Source organism: Lynx canadensis, chromosome C1, assembly GCF_007474595.2.
Source record: "Lynx canadensis isolate LIC74 chromosome C1, mLynCan4.pri.v2, whole genome shotgun sequence".
NCBI lineage: Eukaryota > Metazoa > Chordata > Mammalia > Carnivora > Felidae > Lynx > Lynx canadensis.
Genome location: NC_044310.1, coordinates 90,835,862 through 90,857,103, shown reverse-complemented (window position 1 = coordinate 90,857,103; position 21,242 = coordinate 90,835,862). Strand labels below are relative to the sequence as shown.

The window sequence follows — 21,242 nt, the reverse complement described above, 5'->3', positions numbered from 1 at the left end:
CGGTAAAACTTTCAAAAAGCGAAAAGAAAAGGAAGAACTTGATGGGTGGGCATAACGGAGAACGGCTAATGAACTGGAATCTTCCGGGGGATTGGTCTCAGTTCATCATCTGCTCATCTTTCAATCAAGAAGAGCATCTCAGGGCCAAGCCCCGAGGGACTACATTGGCTGAATCTCGTGAAGCCCTAAAGAGAAACTTTTATGGCACAACCGTCCACTTCCACTTTGAATGCCCATCAGGATAATGGCTATTCTTGATAGAAATATTTATTTGGTCCTGCCATGTTCTGTGCATACACATGCAATGTCTCAGAACACCCGCCAGCCCATAATCTCGCTTTTGTGAGTTTGAGCCCGGCGTCGGGCTCTGTGCTGACAGGTCAGAGCTGAAACCTGCTTTGCATTCTGTGTCTCCCTCTCTCTCTGTCCCTCCCCTCCTCCCACTCTGTCTTTCTCTCTCAAAAATAAATAAACATTAAAAAAAATTTAAGCAGGGCTTGAAAGAGAAACAAACACTTTTCTGGGACAAAAAATGGGATGAGCACATATATAGATTTTTTTTTTAATGGTGGTTATTTTGCAAAAACAAACAAACAAACAAACAAAAAGGTGAATAAATCTGACCCAGTAGTGATTTTATTGGCAGTAACTAGAAAATTATTTCAGTCAATTAAGGGATACTTATCTTACATAAAGAGAAATTAGTGATTTAACTTATGCAATGCCAAGTTTTGGCATTGGACTCCCCTGAGTGCAAACGGATGAAATAAATTTAGGGTACCTCACAACATTGCTGCTAAGTGCAGAATGTTATGTGGCTGGCAGACATTCTATATCTGTGGTTACTTTTCCCAAACTAAAAACAAAACTGAAAAAATTAGTAATAAAGGCTGGGATATGAAGTAGTTAAATATTTCTCAAAGGAGAAAACAATCACTTTTTTGTTCCCTTTGGGGAAAAAACAGTTATATGAAATAAGCATTTCAACAAATAACGTTATAGTATCCCCAAGCAAAAGCTTTCCACAAAAGCGTGCATCCCCTTTCCATACTATATATTTGTATCGAAATATGGATCTAATTTTCCAGGTGCTATCTGTGAACACTGGAGAAAGTCTTGCATATTCAGTTCATATGTCTCTCAGCTTAGACTATATGCACACTATGGCCTGTGCAGTTTGTTGATAAGAATGCCTGTTGCAAAAATATAGATTTGCTTCTGCAAATGCATGTCTGAATAAAAGCTGTCAATAACTATTCATCAATATGTTTTACTGGCCAATTTTTTTTTCAGCATATGCAGTTCCTGTAATTTGTTGTGATAATGCCAGTTTAAAATAGCTATGATTCCAGTCAGTTCACATTAATAGTAAACAAACAGACGGCTCACCAAAAGATGGATCTTCTTTTTCAATAACCCAAATATGCCACATTGCTTACTTTTCAAAATATGAACACCTATGAAAATTATCTTCTGTGGTGGTTATTTTTTTTTGTCAACCTGGCTGGGCCACAGTGGCCTGGTATTTGGTTAAATATTAGTTTGGATGTTTTCTGTGAAGGTGTTGTTTGGATGAGATGAACATTTAAATCGATAAACTTTGAGTGAAGTAGATTACCTTCCATAATGTTGGTGGGCCTCATCCAATCAGTTGAAGGCCTCAACAGAACAGAGACTGACCTACCCCCAGCAAGGAAAAATTCTTCCAGTAGGCTGACTTTGGACCTGAACTGCAACTCTTCCCTAGTCTCCAACCTGCCAGCTTACCCCATCAGATTTTGGACTCTTCAAGCTGCCATAATTGCATGAGCCGACCTTTTAAAGTAAATTCCTCTCTTTCTCCCTCTCTCCAAGGACAGATAAACAGACAGACAGACAGACAGATAGATAGGTACAGAGATAGAGATAAAAATATGTTTCCTCTCCAATGTCACTAGCTTTCTTTACCTTTCTGTTTACTCAGCCAATGACCTTGATATTTTGGACTTCTGAAAAGCAGTGTAAGTCTATTTTCCACCAAAGGCACAACCCTCTCTGATAAAGCAAGAAGATTTGTAATCCAATTATTTCTCTTAAAGTGACCAGTTTCTTTTCTTTTCTTTTTTATCTCTTCAACTGACATATTCAAAAAATCACTTCCAATTTTCTTTGGGTCCTTAACTAGTTTAATTGCCTACCCAAACTCTTTCCTTTTTATAGAACATTCCTATAATTCAGAAATGTTAGATAATTTAAAATTAATCAGAATTTATTGAGTACCTAGTACATCTAAGAAATTGTACTGATTAGGGACACAACAAAATAACATGAGAATAAGCATCAGTCTTCAATTAGCAACTATGTCGTTACATGTATCAGTATAGAACTAGCCATATCAAGTATAGGAGGGAGCCCCTCCCCCACTGGGAAGGAAATGACTGCTGATTACCCAATTTGGAGCCAAATATGAAACATGTAGTTACAGTTTTATTTCGTTTTTCTTGAATGGGAGAAGAATTTTGAACAATTCTGTCTGATGCACTGAAAAATCGGCAAATTAGAATTTCATGATTATTGCTAGCAAAATAACAGGAACGAAACTGCTAAGTCTAATGGCATCAACATAGGTAGCCATCTGTCAATTTTAATTTAAAAAAATAAGACCTACTGAATGAACTTAATATGTTTGGGCCCCAGGTTTCTGTTTCAAATGATCAATAATTGATGTTTTTGACTTCTAAGTTCTAAGATACCTAAGTTCTAAGTTCTAGACACCTTAAACGTGGTAAGTCTTCAATCCATGCTTGCTGAATTAAATGGAGTCTTGCGAGAAATGAATTCAGAAGACAGAGCAGGAGGTGTGTGAACCTCCTTTCAATGGTGTCCTAAATGCTCCATTTAGTTTACATTTTTATGCTTACCCATACAACTTTTGTGATATAAGAATTAAATTCTAAGTCAAATAAAACTGATAGATCTGGGGATAGTGCTTTTTTTTTTTTTCAATGTTTATTTATTTTTGAGAGAGACAGAGAGGGACAGAACATGAGCGGGGAGGGGCAGAGAGAGGGAGACGCAGAATCTGAAGCAGGCTCCACGCTCTGAGCGGTCAGCACAGAGCCTGACACAAGGTTCAAACTCCCAAACTGCAAGATCATGACCTGCACTGAAGTTGGTCACTTAACCCACTGAGCCACCCAGGCACCCCTGGGGATAGTGCTTTTTAATGTCTGTGCCTTACTTTCTTTTTCAGAAAAATGAGAATAGTAAACTTTGTCTCTTCTAAAGGAAAGATTGTAGGAAAAAACTTCTCAAAATCTGTGAGCTTTGCATTATTCAGAGGCAAAATATTAATGTTGTTATTTGTAGTATTCAGGTAACCACAGTAGACCACATCCAGAATTCAGAGATATAATCAGGTGTTATCTTATTAAAACAAAATTAGTTAAAAAAAAAAAAAAGGAAAAATCATCATGTAGCTGATATTAACTACCTCTAGAAAGAAACCTCTCTATCCCTTAGGAGACAGTCTGCCAATACTCTTGACTCAAGTTATTTCCTGGATCAAATAAAAAAAAAATCCAGATTTCTTCTGTGAATATAATCAAAGTAACCAAAATGTTTGTTGAAAAATGCAACCTATTTGATAGTATTTTAATAAACAATCCTATTACGCTTTCCCAGTAAAGTCTTTTTCTCCAGATAACTATCTCATACCTCTCAGTCCTTCCAAAGAGAAGAGACTGAGACACATATCCACATCTATGATAAAACTGTGGTTCTGCATTGAAAGATACTCCCAAGGGTTTGTACCCCTCAACACAGAATTCAAGTACACTAACTCTTTATTGCTGCCACTTACAGCCCTAAGTCCTAAGCCTCAAGATAGGGCTGGAGGATTTTAGTCCAGGGACAATACGCTTTTGCCCCTCTGATGTTTGTGTGATAATTTGTATCTACACAGCCTTGAGCTTTCAGCCATTATAACATCTGCTAATGGCTTGGGAGGTGATGAGTGAAATATTGTTCTGTCTGGAAAGTGAGACTGTTCTATCTTAATTGGAATAAAGTAGCTACTTTTATGGGGCTCTGGGGTGTTAACTGATGTCACTACTTAGGGACAAATGCTCATCTAAGGCAACACAAAGAGTCTATCGCTTTTACATACTTTTAAGTGTACTTCTTCACAACTCATTAAAAGATGTTGAACATTTAAATCCTTACTGCACAATGAATTTCAAGCAGCCAGCATAACACCCACTGCATCACCTCAAAAGAAACATTTTCTTCTAATCAATTTGTTTATTATATTTGACTGTAATTGAATTATCACTGCAAAATCATGTGTTTATAAATATCAGATGTAGGAAACTGACCTCTCACTCCATCTCATCACAAGGGGAAGGCTTCTTTTCATCCTGCCCCCATTTTTTTTGGTAGCAGACAGATTGGCCCTTTAAATGGAATTTCACAGTTACCTCCCTTGGTGGAACAATTCTCAAACCTTCCCTCACCAGCTGAGTCCTCCACTCGCTGCTCCCAGAACTAAGGAAATAGAGCTTTCAAAGCACGTATGCTTCATGATCGCTCTGCAAACTGACCCGCCAGCCTCCACTGGTACCCATCTTTCCTGCTTTCCCTTCTGTATGCCAGGAGAAGTACTCTGCCACCATGAAAGTCTCCTCTTTTGCTGTAGAACCTTATTGGTACTTTGCCCCAAATTTCCTACCTTCCTTTAACCCTTCATTAGCAACCCTTCCCTCTCCACCAGATGATTTCTGTCAACAAATAAACGTATTCTCTTATCTCTTGTCTTGAAAGGAAAACACCTCATCCTTGACCCACGTTGTCCTCTAGCCTTTCCTTATCTTCACTGCTTTTCACATTGTTCACAGAAAAGCTCTGCCAAGGCACTGCCCTCATTCACTGGATCCATTTCATTCCCCCAAACCACTTTAGTTATGTTGGAACTGCTCTTGTATACATCACTGACTTTATCTTTGAGGCCAAATACAATGCATACTTTTTTTCTTGCTTGACCCCTCAGCCACACTCAACATAGTTCATCCTTCATGTCTTCATGACTTTCTGGGTGCAGCATTTGCCTAGCTTTCTGGACTCTTCACTCTCAAGTCAACCAGGATGCTTCACCCTCTAAATTTGGAAGTTCTCAGACTCAACCATTCCTTGGTTTTAGGTCATGTCTGTACGCTGATGACTCTCAAATTCAGTGTCTCAGTTCTCTCTTTTCTGGCCTCAACATTCTAACTATCCATCTGACAGCCTCCCTAGAACACCTAAGAGGCACTTCAAACATATTAGACCTTGAGGCAGGGTGAATAATGGCCCACCAAAGATGTCTATGTCCTAATCCTTAGAACTGTGACTATGTTACCTTACATGGCAAAAGAGACTTTGCAAGTGTGACTAAATTAAGAAGCTTATCCTGGATTATTATCCCAATAGGCGCAGTGTAATCAAAAGGGTAAGAGGGAGTCAAGAAAGCCAAAGCCAGAGAAGGTGATGTGATTATGGAAGCAGAGGGAGAAAAGAGGATGTGATGTGAGGTCACAAGCCAAGGAATGAGAACAACATCTTGAAACTGGAGAAAGAAAGGAAACAGATTGTCCCTTGGAGGTTCCAGAAGGAGCCAGTCCTGCTGACACTTTACCTTAGCTCAGTGAGACTGATTTTGGACTTCTGACCTTCAGAACTGTAAGACAATAAATGTGTGTTGCTTTAAGCCACTGAGTATGTAGTAATTTCCTGCAGCATCAATTGAAAACAGGTCTCAATATCTGAAATTGGGTTTTTAATCCATCCCCAAACCTGTTCTTCTGCAGTCTAAGTGAATTCAGCAAAGAGCACCATTATCTAACCAGTTGCTCAAACCAGCAACCAAGGAATCACCATTGATTCTTCTCTTTTCCTTCAGCTTCTCCATCAATTCATTAACAATTCCTAATAAAATAGATCTCAAATGTGTATATTTCTCTCCCTCTCCACTGTGACCACCTTTGCTAAGTCATTGTCATTTCTTTCCCATAGGACTTAAATGATCTTCTAAAAATGATTTATCTGGGAAAATTTGTCATAGACACAAAATAAAGAAAATAGTTTAATGAAGTGCTGTAATAGCTTGCTGTAACACTGATCAGCATATGTTGACCTCCCTTCTTCACCCGTCCTTTTTTTCCCCTGGTCTATTTAAAAGCAAATTCCATATATCATGTCACTTCACCCACAAGTACTTTATTATATATCTCTGATATAAGATTTTTTTATTAAATTTTTTTTAATGTTTATTTATTTTTGAGGGAGAGAGACAGAGACAGAGACAGAGACAGAGCATGAGCATGAGCATGAGCATGAGCATGAGCAGGGAAGGGGCAGAGAGAGAGGGAGACACAGAATCCAAAGCAGGCTCCAGGCTCTGAGCTGTCAGCACAGAGTCTGATGCGGGGCTCGAACTCACAAACTGTGAGATCATGACCTGAGCCAAAGTTGGATGCTTAACTAACTGAGCCACCCAGAAGCCCTTTGATACAACAATTAAAAAAAAAAAAAACAAAAACAAACAATCTCATTGTCATTTTCATATGTAATGTAAGGATAATTTCTTTATTTTTGATACAGTCCATATCTGAATTTCCCTCATTGCTTCAGATGTAATTTTTACAAATTGTTTGTATCAGACCCAATTAGGTACTCATATTGTATTTAGTTGTTATGTCTCTTAAGACTCTTGTTCTATAACAAACCACACCCATCATCTCTACCTTTTATACACCATTGGGTTTTTGGAGGAACTAGGCAGTTGTTTTCTTGTAGAATACACACATTCTAGATTTGACTGGTTGCTTCCTCATAGTGTTGTTTAACTTATTTCTCAATTCCCTATATTTTCCATAAATCTCAAGGCCTGACTAGATTCAGGTTCAATATTTTAGGCAAGTATACTGCCTATTGCATTCATCGTGTTTTAAGACACATAATAACTGTTTTTTCCTACTTTAGGGATTAGTACAGTTGATGGGTTCTGAACGTGGAAGCCTGTTTCTTCATTATACAATTATCCATTAACCACTCCCCTCCTAGTGTTTGCAACTACAGATGATCATCACAAAGACCCATTATTTCATTATGGGTTGCGAAATGGTGATTTTTAAATTTTATTATTCCCACCACTTTATTTGCTGGAATTCTATAAATGAGAACTTTCCGTCATCAACTATTGTTTATCCTGACATGCAAATGAGGAGGCTATTGTGACGGGCTTGGCCAGACTTTTCAGTGGCATGGACTGAGGTGATGGCACACTGATGATAAAAAATAAATTTTTTCAAAATATATTTGGGTAGTAAAACCCTCAGGATTCACAACCAATCAGAGGTGGTGAAGAAGTAACACGACTTACAACTGACCTCTCATTTTTTGGCTTACATAACGAACTGATGGATGGAGACGCAGTGGGCCCAAGTGGGAAAGCTTTGCGGAAACCAGCAATGGGAGAAAACGAGATCACTAAGTAGATGTTATTGGAACAGAAGAGAAAGGGAGCCTTTGTACTCGTTTCTTATAATGACATTTTAGAGAAAAGGAGTTTCCAAAACAAGAAATGGCTTTTCTAAAATTTTAGAAACATAGGAAAACTGTTCAGCAAGTATTCAACCAGTTTTATATATGAAATACCACATCCAGCACCCAAATCGTGTTGCCACACTGACATCAGCAAATGTTATTACAGCAGCACATTCGTCCTTCCGAAGTTAAGGGTCTGTCAGTATTTCCATTATAAACTCCAATTTTCAGAGGTTTATAACTTGGCTATTTTAAAATCACATCAGGCTGAAACTTGCAAGTAATAAAACATTTTAAAAAATAGATTTAATGCATTTTTGTCAAAATCTAGTTAAAATATTGCCTATTTTTTCTGAGATAAAGTGACTTACAGTTAATATATTGTGAGGTGAATGTTTAATTAAAGACACTTTCATTTCAAAGTTTCTGGAAATAATTACACTTTATAATAATGTCACATTTCATATGTATAGATTAGATAGGGATGGACCATAAACATTATACTGAAGCAGTTTTAATTATAATTATTTAATTATAATTTACTTTAATTTTATCAGAAACTGGCACATGCATTGTTTTGAATGAATTTCTTCCCAGTAAAACTTGTAGATTGGTTAAGGTTTTCATTTATTTTGAGGGATAATAACATGTTCAATTTTATTTTTTAAATAGTTATTTTGCTATTTTGTCAGAACTCAGTCTCAAAGTTATTGTTCAATTAAAAATACACCATCTTTTGTTTGGGATAGAGTATTTTGATGCTCTTTTAGTAATAGAATTTTCTAATATTATGGATGCCAAGTTCATCTAAGGTCTTTTGTAGAATCAGTTAAGCCAGGAATTCTGCCTTAAAGTACAAAAAGACTTTCTTTCCTTATAAGGAACAGGAAGAAACACATTGTTACAGAATAAAAACAATCAAATACCATATGTTGGGTAAGGTAGAGCATGTAAAGATGAGTAAAAAATGTGCCCTGCCCTTATAAGACTTTAAAACGAATTTAAAGTAAACCTGGGAAGTCTCCAAAGAATAAAGCAAGTAGAATATAATGTGAAGTTGTGAAGAGATTCCATCCATCAGGGAGAATGAAGAAAGACTTAGTATGGGGGTAGAATTTAAGCAGGACCCTAAAGGTTGGACACGGAAGGAAAAGGGAGAAGATGGGCATTCTAGCTAGGCAAGGGTGGCAGGAGTAAAGGAAAGGAGCTAGAGAATTGCATGGTTTATTGGGATGATACCACCATATTGCTCAGAAATTGTATCACATTTCCCCAATAGATGTTTGCTCTTGGTCTGTTTCAAAAGTTTCTTAAGGGGCGCCTGGGTGGCTCAGTCGGTTAAGCGTCCGACTTCGGCTCAGGTCACGACCTCGCGGTATATGAGTTCGAGCCCTGCGTCGGGCTCTGTGCTGACTGCTCAGAGCCTGGAGCCTGTTTCGGATTCTGTGTCTCCCTCTCTCTCTGACCCTTGCCTGTTCATGCTCTGTCTCTCTCTGTCTCAAAAATAAATAAACGTTAAAAAAAAAAATTAAAAAAAAATGTGTGTGTGCGTGTGTGTGTGTGTGTGTGTTATTGTGCGTATTTGATGAACACGATAAATTAGATAAATGCAAAATGGACTCCACGAGGTAAGTTCCTTGATGGCCAAATTGAATCCTAGAAAGAAACTTTCACTTTGGGGGAAGTTTGCTCATGGATTCTTCCTTGTGGTGACAGAAATATTCCAGTCTAATATAGAGAACACTGATATCATAAAAACAGGATTTTTCAGGGCTCCTGGGTGGCTCAGTTGGTTAAGCATTGGACTTTGGCTCGGGTCATAATCTTACGGTTCATGAGTGCAAGCCCCATATCGGGCTCTATTCTGACATCTCAGAACCTGGACCCTGCTTTGGATTCTGTATCTCCCTGTGTCTCAGCCCCTCCCCTGCTTGGACTCTGTCTCTCTCTTTCAAAAATAAATAAGCATTAAAAAAAATAAAAACAGGATTTTAAAATATTTTTAAAGTTTATTGTTTAATATACACAAATTGTGTCAATATATATTTTAAATGGCATTGCATTGTAAACATAACCCAAATGACTCAGTATATATAAAATATTTGTCCCATTCTGTTTGGAAGAGTTTCATTCTTGATTGTAATCTCATTGAAGAAAACCTTTATGTGTGCAGAAATAAGGTCCATAGGATGTGTTTGCTCATATCATTTAAAGATAAATTAAGCACTGAGACTGACAATGAATGAAGAGCACCCAGGCTTGTGATTCCTTCAGTGGCTTTTGGGCAATTTTGTGGGATCTTATCTACTCAGGCCTGGTCAGCGAGAGAGGACTGGCAGATACCTACCTGTCAAACAATAACTGGGGAGAAATCTGAGTAAAGTGTTGTCAAAATAATAGCTTTGAAAAAAGGATTTCATCAAACTTAGTAAATTATACCTTAGTTTCGTTTTCATCCTTTGTCATAGTTTTTGGTCTTTCTCTTTTGTTCATGGAAATCTTGAGAAATAAACCAATCATTCTGAAAGTCTTATCAACTCTTATTTTTCTTATGCCTTGCAAAATTTTACTTCTAGAGATCCAACTGAGTACTCTTTGGCAAGGTTTATTTTGTGTACTCAAGCAATACTGGTAGACCCAGGAGACGTCTCACTGGCTATAAACTCACTAGAGATTATTATAATGCTGGCAAGCCCAATCATTTGCACTGTCCATCTGTGATATTTTCAGTATGTCAGGTATCACTGAAATTTTCATCTATAGACTGTGACTGAAAAAAACTAAGCACTTGTTTTTTCCATCCATTGTCCTTGCCTAGAATGTTTACTCTGCCTTCTTACGTAAGTTGCATTTGGTTTACAAGGCCCATTTACTTAACAAATATTTATTGAATATCAAATTTGTGCCAGATAATGTTTTAGGCAATGGATAGACCGTGGCGAACAACAGAGACAAAATTCCTATTATCACAAATCTTATATTGTGAGAAAGACAATAAACAAGTAAACAACTGACTTTCAGCCAACAGGGGGAAAATGGTATCTGCGGTGGGGAAGAGGACTATTTTCATTATGGTAGTCAAGGAAATGTCACTCTCAGGTGACATTTAAGCAGAGAACTGAAAGAAGAGAGAGACTGAAGCATACAGTCTAAGGAAAAGACATTCCAAGTGGAGAGTAAATAAGATAGAATCTTGACATGATTGAGAATCAGAAAGATCCAGTTCCATTCCTCCATTTTCAATGAGAAGCTCTGATTTCCCCATCTTTCAGTAACAATACCCTTATAATCGTACTTGTCCATGTGACTCATTTGGCATTGAATGTATGTGTTGTGTTATAATTCTAGTTATCTTTGAAACATTGAGAGGCTAACTCTCCACTTAAGACTCCTCTCCTCCAGGCTCAAGACCTTGCCCTAGGGGCGCCTGGGTGGCGCAGTCGGTTAAGCGTCCGACTTCAGCCAGGTCACGATCTCGCGGTCCGTGAGTTCGAGCCCCGCGTCAGGCTCTGGGCTGATGGCTCAGAGCCTGGAGCCTGTTTCCGATTCTGTGTCTCCCTCTCTCTCTGCCCCTCCCCCGTTCATGCTCTGTCTCTCTCTGTCCCAAAAATAAATAAAAAACGTTGAAAAAAAAATTAAAAAAAAAAAAAAAAGACCTTGCCCTATACTTCTTGACATGCCAATATAAAAATAGTAGTCTTATCAACAAGCATTCAATAAACACCCATGATCATTAATCTGATGTAATGATTTGTGCTATTGTTGAGTCCTCAGGAAGCATATTAACCCTTGACTAAAGATTGAGTTGAGTAGAGGATTAAAGTTCTGAATATTTAAAAACTATATTTAATAAATATATATTGGTTTTAAAAAACAAGCAAAACTTAAAATATGCTGCTTAGAGATATACACATAAATGATAAAAATTATGTATATAATTATATACATGTTATTTATGTAGACTAGTTTGGTTATGTTAGGTTTGAGATGCCTATCATGTCCAAGTGGAGATGACAATTAAGCAGTGGTACATATGAGTCTGAGATGCAGGAGAGATGTCAAGGATGACGATATAAATTTGGGAGTCATTGGCATATGGATGGTACACTACTTAAAATAATGTGACTGGATGAGCTGAGCTCACCTAGAGAAAGAATAAAGTGAAAGGTGAGTATAATTTGTAGTAGCAAAGAATTGCAAACAACTGTCCACCAATAGAAAATTGGTTGGATAAATTATGGATTATACTATTAACATTTTCATATTGCTATTAATAAGAATAAATTATAGATACATACATTGACCTCATGGGATATTTAGTATATGTATTTTAACCCTCAAAAAACAATTTTCAGAGTAACATGGGTAATATGCCTACACATTTTTAAAAACAACCGCGTAGGCTGTATATAAGAGAATATAGTAGAAAGATACACTCTAAACTGTAGGGAATAGGTTAACTTTTTCCTTCTACATATTTATTATATTTATACCTTATTCATGCAGCTTTTAAAAGACTAATGAAAGAGGGACATAAACAAACAAAGTGTCTGTAACTATTTATTTAGAATGTAAAGGAATCTTAGAAAAGATATTTATGGCAGGAACAATATCCTATCGGTGCTCCATTTATTTCCCATGTGTGCCACTTGGCATCCCTTTTCTTTCTTGTATATCTGCTCCTCCAGTATTTTTTACCATCAAACTTCCTCACTGGTAATCCTTAGCTGGGGACTGTCCTTAGGCTGTGAAAACTGCTGCACACATCCACAGGAGAGCAAGCAAGTGCCTAGGAATTTACGTCTCTCCAGGGGCAGGAATTAACCAATGTCCGGTGGGTGAGAGGGTATGAATGCTCCAGCTCTCTTGCTCCCTAACTGGGGACATTCTGAGATGTGATCTATGCTGTCCCCAGAGCATCTCTGCAGGACTGAGCCAAAGTTCCCTTTCTTAGGATTTGGTTTAATGTTACACTCTAGTCTTTTCTCCTTCCCTTCTTTTCTGCTTCTCAACTGCCCTTCTGGCCTGTTTGGGGAACACCTGATAAACACCATTATATGTATCCTTGTCTCAAGGCCTGCTTCTGGGGATTGTAGCTTAAGACAATGACCAACCTATTTTAAAAGACTATAGATGTAACCTTAACTCCTGAGAGCCCAGGCATCATAGATAGGATAGTGTAGTAAGTCAGATGCTCAGACTTTAGGAGAGGAGTCTGGAGCTCTGTCACTTACTCTCCCGGTGGCCTTGGGCAATTCACCAAACACCATGCCTTTTTTTTCTCATCTGTAAGATGGGACTGATAATAGAACTACTTCATAGAGCTATTTCAGAGTTAAATAAGATAATGTACTTAAAATGCATATAGAACATTAGGCACTCAATAATGATTTAAAAATTAATATGGATGTTTTATATAAGTATAGGGACTATCTCTGTGTGCTGTGGCCTAACAAAAGGAGGAGTTTCTCTTAAATGAAAACTTATAATAGATATGGAGCTTTCCTTAGGATGAAAGCCACTCTTTGAAGAACGTTATTTTATTATGTGTTACTCATGTGAGGTAAACAAAGTTAATACATCATTGATTTTAATGGGACTTTGCACAGTTTGATTAATATACCATTATTGCATAAAAGCATTCTACGTGCTGAGAAGTAGTAGCTGGTGCATTGGAATAGTGTTTGGTCTAAAGTTTCAGCATATGCTATTTTCACTACATGCCTCCATGCAGGCATTATCATCCGGTATACAATAAATCAGATAATGAATCAAAAAAAAGAAAAATGGTACCTCCCTAACAACTATATCACGTATTTTAGCACTGAATATCATTTTAATGTCTTCAATGACATCACTGTGACGATGGCACAATGACCACATCTAGTTTTACTTTTACAAACCTTAACCGATTGCTTAGAGTAACTCAACTAACTGTTCTCTTATCTATTTAAGAACTTACCATCCTGAAGCCAATTTTTCTTGGGCCCAATACCATGGAATTAATTGATATGTGAACCAGTTTTACAACAATGTCTGGGCTCTGTAATATCCCTCTGATTGAGAGATCAAGCAAAGCTAGCCAATACTGAATTCTATTTATTACAAACAGCACATTTCCTGGTAGTTTTTCATTTCATTTTGTATAAAAATCCCCTTGTAATTGCTGTCATTCTCTTTATGTTTTCCCCTAATTATTCTGACTAAATTCTCAATTATTCAGGGACTGTATAATCTGTAGATTTTCCAAATCCTCTCTTTTTAATTCTGTCTTTTACTGTGTACATTCTTAACCATTTAAATGTCTCCCATTTTTATAATTCACCAGGTGATAAATGATGGTAGAGTGAGAAGCTCATACTAAAATAAGCAGTTTGTGGGGCACCTGGCTGGCTCAGTTGGTAGAGCATCTGACTCTCAGGGTTGTGAGCTTAACACCACTTTGGGCATGGATCCTACCTAAAATAGTAATAATAAAATAAGCAGTTTGTTATTTCTATTGAAATTCCTGGTAGAAGGTCTGATTCCAATGAATGCATAAAATGAAAGTTTTAATCATTTGTGGATCTTAATCTGTTCTCCAATACTGTTTATAAAGTTAAAACCCTACACTTTGTTTTTTTGTGTGTATCAAATTATTCACGTACACTTTTTTTTATGAAGTATAGTTGACATACAATGTTACATTAGTTTCAAGTGTACAACATAGTGATTTGACAACTCTATACATGCTTGCCTTGCTAAATATAGTCACCATCTGTCACCAAATAACATTATTACAAAATCACCATATTACCTATGCTGTACTTTTCATCTTAGTGACTTATTTTATAATTGGAAGTTTGTACCTTTTTTTTTTTAAAGAACCCAAGTTTAAATATGATAATTTTACCAAGAGCAAAGCTGTAAGTGGGTTGTTTTATTTTATTTTGTTTTATTTTTTTTAAGGCCTAAAGTCATCTCATTCCATACAACCCATTACTAAACTGCACATAGCTTGAGATAATGGAGGTTGGTGGTTTTGTTCACAAATTTGAAAGGGTTGAGTTCTTAAATAGAACAATCCTTGAATCTGTTTAGAAATTAAGCTGAAATGAGGGGTTAAAGACAAGTATCAAAATAAGCAATAGTCTGTAATCTATCAAAACACTCTTGCTTATGTTCTGAGCCCATGACTTCAGCAAAACCTTACCCTAAGGATATGGTGATGTGGGCAAAATGTATGCATTGGGATCTTGATCTTCATTTATGAGCTTCTCTCACTAACCTCATGCCTCCTTGACCCCAAGATATCTTTTATGTTGTCCTCTGACTCTGGAGAAACACTTACTGTCCTCAATCACATTATCTAACCATCTTCTGAATACTCAACTCTTCCTTCCACTCTACACAGGTCAGCATTTCTAGTCCCCTTTCCTGTTGAACTTTTCCAGTGACCAAAATAATAAAATACATAGATTCATACTAAAGGATAGTTTTGTGACCTGTAAGCCTCCCCACCTCCTTTCCATTTTCCTTTTAAGACAATTTGCATTAAAAAGAAAAGCTCTATGGGGCATCTGGGTGGCTCAGTCTGTTAAGCATCTCAGGTCAAGAGCTTGGGTGGGTGGGGTTCCTGAGATGAACCCCACATCCAATGGGGCTCTGTGCGGACAGCTGGAGGCTGGAGCCTGCTCACACTCTATCTCTCTCTCAAAAATAAACACTAAAAAAAAAAAAAAAGTTAAAAAAAAGATCTACAAACCCAATGGAATTTCAAATTGGTTTAATTTCTGGAAATAGAACAAAGGACAGAATGTTCTACTGTCATGCATGTTTCTATAAATGAATAAACTCAAATGGTATTGGTAAGTAGAGGAACAATGTCAGAACATAATGTGGACGGACATTGGTTAGTCGGTTGACTCCTCTCACCAGGCAACAACCACCTGACATAAGGTATATGGACACAGTTGATGCGAGTCAAAAATCTGTCACACCCTATATTCTTCCTCTTGGCACTGTTTGGCCACATGCTGTATCCTGAAATGTTTATTACACCTTCAATCCATTTTTGTGCATTCTGCTTTCTCAGTAACTCTTCCTTTTTTTCTTCCATCACACTATCTTATTTACTGAAGTATTATTAGGACTAGCATCTTTTTTTTTTTTTTAACTGCTGCTATCTTTATTGGTATTCTTAGTACTCTTGGTTACAAAGTTACATAAGTTTTAATTGTCCACCCAAACTAATTTTCCCTGAAGTTCGCCATTTTTAGTGCAAAATATTACAGACTGGGAAGGTTTTCACAAGTACCTCTTTCATCTGATTGCAAGAACACTGGTAAAGCACTTTAAAAAAGTGTGGGGAAGATTTACCTCCACCCCACCTTCCTTTTTGTGCAGGGGGCAGCATGAACAAAGGAGGAATTTTTTTCCTTCCTTACAGCTTTCTGTATTTATTGTAAGTTAAAAAGCTACCCAATCAACTAAAAAATTCATCAGTCTTTATTCCAAGTTATTATAAATAATGAACTTAATCATCAAAGCTCCCAGAGGAGCACAATTCCAATGTTACTGGTCATGTCTTACTTTTTATTACAATTTTGTGCTTAGGTAGATCCAGATTTTTTGTTTCAAATGTCTCATCCTACATGCATATGCAATGTTTTGAGGAATAGTCTCATTATATCATCTTCCTCTTTACATCACATCTTTCTGTGAGGTCCTCATAATCTATGTGATAAGTAACATAGAGAGGAATTCTGCACTTGAGAGGAATTTTAAGGTTACAGTTGACAAAAGGGCTGGCTTCTCATTCTTGCTTCAGCAGAGGTTAAGATTTAGCTGGATTGAATTCTTCCAGGTTAAATAATGTATGCAAATTACTGGTCTAGGTGATTTTATTCCCCTCTTGTATTCCAGTTGAGGGTACCATTTGCTTATTTATCATAGAAGTTGTTAGATAGTTGGTGTTTATGAAATCATTAAATTAGTGAACACCTCACTGGATGCCTCTCTGATCTCAAGCACAAAGTACCTATAACCAGAATGGCAGAATGTATCTACTTTTCTTTGCTACTGCATTGAGAATTTTCTCCTGGAGGCTTCAGAAAGAATGCCACACTTGATCAGCCCTCTTAGGGAAACGAGTACACGGTATGTTTCACAAGTCCCTAGTAATTAGTAATTGTCAACCTTGAGATCCTATGGTGGCTCTTTGAGGCTTATGACTTAGATCCCAATGGAACCTTCTTAAATTAAGAGGTTGTTTGGGGGTAGGAACTGAAATACTTGTGTTCAACTGTCAAGAATTAGCTATGTAAACATAGGCATCCTTCAGTAACGAAGTCTTTTTCCTACTATGTAAAGTGACCTGCCTTTCCTAACACTTACACCATCCCAAGTCTTTAGCCCGTTATCATTTATGTATTTTTCTTTCTGGTTTATCCTATGAACACATCTATTTGGAAGCAAAAGCTATGTTTTATTGGTTTGTATCCTAAGTGCTTCTCACAATGACTGTTACCTGGTATTCTCAATAAAATGTGCATTGGTCCAGTGAATGTAAATATTTGGAAAGTTTCACAGTGCTAAATAAATGTAAGCTGCCTGAAAAAAGCAGGTAGAACTTCACCGTTTCTTTCTCTTCTTAGGGCTGACAGTTCTTCCTGTGGCCCAAATGACCCTAGGCAATCAGTGCCAGTTCACACAGAGACTGAACAGTGCCTGGATATTGGAACAGTTCACATTCTCATCCTTCTGGAAATGTTGTCACTCCAAAGGGCTTGGACTTCCTTTGGATCATCTGGTGTCCAGTCATACATTGCTCATCACACAAAGCCATGCTGATACTGCCAAACACCTGTAAAAAAAATCAAAATGTTGAATATTTATTCTGTGGTACATTTTATAGGTGTCCAAATGCTTCAGGTTTGCATAGCACTTTTCTGTAATTACAACAGCTAGGAATCACTAAGATCTTACTGTGTACCAGGCATTATATCCTTACATGTATTAACCACATGTATCACATGTGTCACATTTCTATGGAGCATGCATGATTGTTTTACATTTTGCATGAGAATACTGGAGAGGAACAGAAGTTAAGTATTTTGCCCAAGTTCACAGGGTTAAAGAGTGGTGGAGCCTAGGTACCAGCAGGATATGTCTGGTTCAAGTCCTAGCTTTTAATCCTATGCTATGCTGCCTTTCCACTAATTGCTTTAGTAGCTATATTTTTTTTATTACAATTCATTTTTCTTTTGGGAAACAGTTACAAGAATATTACAGCTTACTCTGCCTAAGTATGAAATCATTTCCACTTCTATGGTTACCCTAAGTTTTAATTGGTGTTCTTTGCATGTTTACACTGGTGATGAGAACTCTATAGTATACATAGATTTATAAAAGATATACTGTATTTAAAAAAATGGAATTCGGGGAGAATGCTTTTGCTTGCCCAAACAGTAAAGGGATTGTTATAGGAAGTTAAAAAATATTAGAAATTTATTCAAAACCATACAATAAAATTCTAAATACATGTTCAACTTAAAAAAAGCTGTTCACCCTAAAAAAAAAAAGGACCTAGATTAGATCTCCAGCTTAAATCAGGCCCAGCTTGCTATGACTGTTCCATTTATATAGACTGTTAACTATCAAAATGGTGACAACTATCACTACTGTTGCTTGCTATTCAAGGATCTTATAAAGTCATGATTTTGTATGTTTCCCTTCATAACTGAAGATCTCATGTGTTAACACTAAATTTTAGCAAATTAGTTATAATACCTTAGGACCTTAATATGCGATGAATAAAAGAGAAAACTTGGTTACAATGAACAAAAAACTATGTTAGACTATTTCAGACCACTTTTTCACACCTGTTTTCTATTAGCATACAAGCTACCAGTATGAAGAAAAAAGATACATCAAGCATAAATTACCCTTAAACTATATTCTGAAGGGGTTGTAACACTCTTAAGAATTGACAATATTAAAAAGGCAAAAAGCATTATAAGTCACAGTACACAAGACTTCTTACTTCATCTATAAAAATAGAATGAATGCCAATGTTTTATTTGCCACAGGGATAAGGAGGGAAACATCCGTGAAATAAATTTGATAACATGACTCACACTTCATTACAAATGATTTTCCTAAATTCACAACTTTCACATTTGGCTGAGCTAAAAAGAAGAAAGAAAAAAAAAAAAACTCTAAAAAAGGAAATTTCACTTGATGTAAGTAGGCCAGATCACATGATCTCTTTAGATGAGAGTTTAACAGAGTGCACTTCTCCAGCTGGGAAAATATTTTCCTTCATTTAGAGAGGCTAAATAATTTACCCCAAATGATGAATAAACCCTTGGGTCAGGTTCAGAAAAACCTTCTATCAGCCTGTTTAGTAAGAATCACACAAAACTTTATTATGTAACAAATATGAAATAAAACATTTCCTTGAGTCTTAAAAGATAAGAATTAAAAAATCCATAATAACTTCACCATCTTTCAGATCTTTTCTCCTACATCTACCTTCTAGGTTTCTTGGGTATGCCACACAACTGTATACAGCCAATTTTACTCAATGGAGAAAAGTGTTCAACTTTTTAGCACCCTATGGAAGTAGTAAGTGTAAGAATAGGGTTATTCAAACTGCTTCCTCTTTCTCCTCCCTCTCATTACCAGCAGCAAAGTTTATTTAAAAAACAATGAGGGAGAAGTACTGAAGCCTAGAGGCACCTAGGAAAGGAGGGAATTCAGAGAATGATAGAATATGGCTCTGGAGAGCTATTTAAGTCATACTGGAAATTTATGTACTCTAACAAAACCCTTTACTGTTCTCCCTGGCTACAGATTTAAACGTGAGGTGTCAGGGATGTGCGTGGAGCCTTCATAAACTTATATTTTCTTCTGTGTTTTTGCTTTCTTCCCGTGTAACAAAAGAAATAGAAATACAAGTGCTTGGTACCACATGCTTTTAAGGCTCAACAAAGCCCATTGATAAACAAGCTGTTTCCAAAGTTGGGGGCCTCGGGATTTGCTTTTTAAATAAATATCGACAGAAGAATCTCCTCGAAGAGAGGCAAGTCACTCTCCCTCCCCAGAAGCCAAGGGGGAAAAAGGAGACAGAAGGTATTGCCCCCTACTTGCACGTGGAATCTCCCTTTCTCCTCCAGAACCCCCCTCCGCCTCTACCACGCGGGTCCTGCAGATTCGGGAGGTAGTTGCGAGAAAAGGCAACGATCAGTCCTCCATGGCAAAGTCTTTGGTCTTCTCCTCCTGGTCGCCTACTTTGTAGCGCAGCAGCACGCGCAGGAGACGGTGGTTATCCCGGGAGGGCAGCAGCGTGATCTCTCCGGAAATGTCCGTATCTTGTTCCACTTGCACAGGTTCGTTCAGGTAGAGGAGTGCCTGCTTCCAGTGCGTGACCGGATGAAAAGGCGAAGTGGACAGCACCAGCGGTTTCTCCGAGTCCCCTCCGGGGAAGGTCACCTGGAACCAGATGGCAAAGCCGTGCATGGGCGCCGAGCCGTAGCAACTGAAGCGGAAGCGTCCGCCCACCCCAGCCTCCAGCTCCTGCTCCAGGCCGGTGCGGGCCAGCTCCAGCTGAGCAAAGCGCTGCGGCCGGGCCAGTACATCCTCCCCAGACAAACCCTGCACCACGATCTCCGAGTGGCCCATAAGGCAGCGCGTGGCGAAGCTCTCCAGGCAGCTCATGTCCACACCATAGAGCTGCTTCACCTGGCTCCAGAAGCCTAGGCGCAACTCCAGCATCTGGTCGCTGATGGGCGCCACGAAGAGCTCGGCGGAAGCCGGCAGGAGAAGACCGCCCTCCTTCAGCCACTTGGTCCGCGCGTAGAGCACAGAGCTCAGCATGGACTCGTGCAAGAGTCCGTAGCCCATCCACTCGCTCACGATGGCATCCACCTGCTCCGGCAACTCCACCGTCTCCACTGGCCCCGGCAAGACGTGCACCCGGTCCTCCAGGCCGTTGAGCCGCACCACCTCCCGGGCCTGTTGCCAGATGGCGCTGGCCTCCACCGCGTACACGCGCCGGGCCCCGGCCTGCACACAGAAGATGCTAAGAATGCCGGTGCCCGCGCCCACGTCCAGCACAGTCTTGCCCCGCAGTGCTGACCAGTTCCGCAGGATGCCCAGGCGATAGGCATCCGTGCGGACGCGGTCCGCAATCATCTCCTCGTGGACGGATATGTCCGAGTAGCACTCGTAGTACAGCTGGTCCCGCTCCCGCCTAGCCCTCCGGGGTCGCGGCAGGGCCGCCTCCTGCTCTCCGCCATCTTCCTCCTCAGCTCCCTCCCCTCCTTCGCCGCCGCCCCCCGACTCAAGCTTTCTTTTCTTGGGCTGCGACATCTTGGCGGCTCCGACCGACTCCCAGCGGGCGTTGCGCCGCCCCTCGCGGCCTCCAGGAAGCGGGGGCTTCTGGGACTTGTAGTGCGCGCCCGCGCCTCCCACTTCCTGGGGGTTCGCAGCACAGGTGCCAGCTAGAAGCCTCAGAGCTCTACTCAACTCTTTTAATTGCTCCTTGGAGGTACAGGAATCCCTTTCCCACCCAACATACCCAGATTTTACGAACCTGTACCTACGCCTCTTTTCCTTAGCTCAATTCCCTTTTGCTTTCACTCCCTTCCTGAAGCCCACACGCGCACAAGACTAAACATCCATGTTTGTCTTGTCTGCTC

At 38.8% G+C, this 21,242-nt stretch overlaps 1 protein-coding gene across 2 annotated transcripts; it reads right to left on the bottom strand.

Annotated features, from left to right (window-relative positions):
• Positions 1-15,316: 15,316 nt before the first annotated feature.
• Positions 15,317-20,918, bottom strand: PRMT6 (protein arginine methyltransferase 6). 2 transcript variants are annotated; one of them, XR_003971089.1, is made up of 2 exons: positions 19,689-20,918; positions 15,317-17,404 (listed from the first exon to the last, which is right to left on the bottom strand). XR_003971089.1 is itself a non-coding variant. In XM_030326807.1 (1 exon), exon 1 carries the CDS (start codon positions 20,911-20,913, stop codon positions 19,786-19,788), a length of 1,128 nt encoding a protein of 375 aa, XP_030182667.1. In that variant the 5' UTR covers positions 20,914-20,918; the 3' UTR covers positions 18,583-19,785. The 2 variants fall into 2 exon arrangements, 1 of the variants encoding a protein (XP_030182667.1); XM_030326807.1 differs by lacking the exon at positions 15,317-17,404 and having other exon boundaries at positions 18,583-20,918.
• Positions 20,919-21,242: the final 324 nt, after the last annotated feature.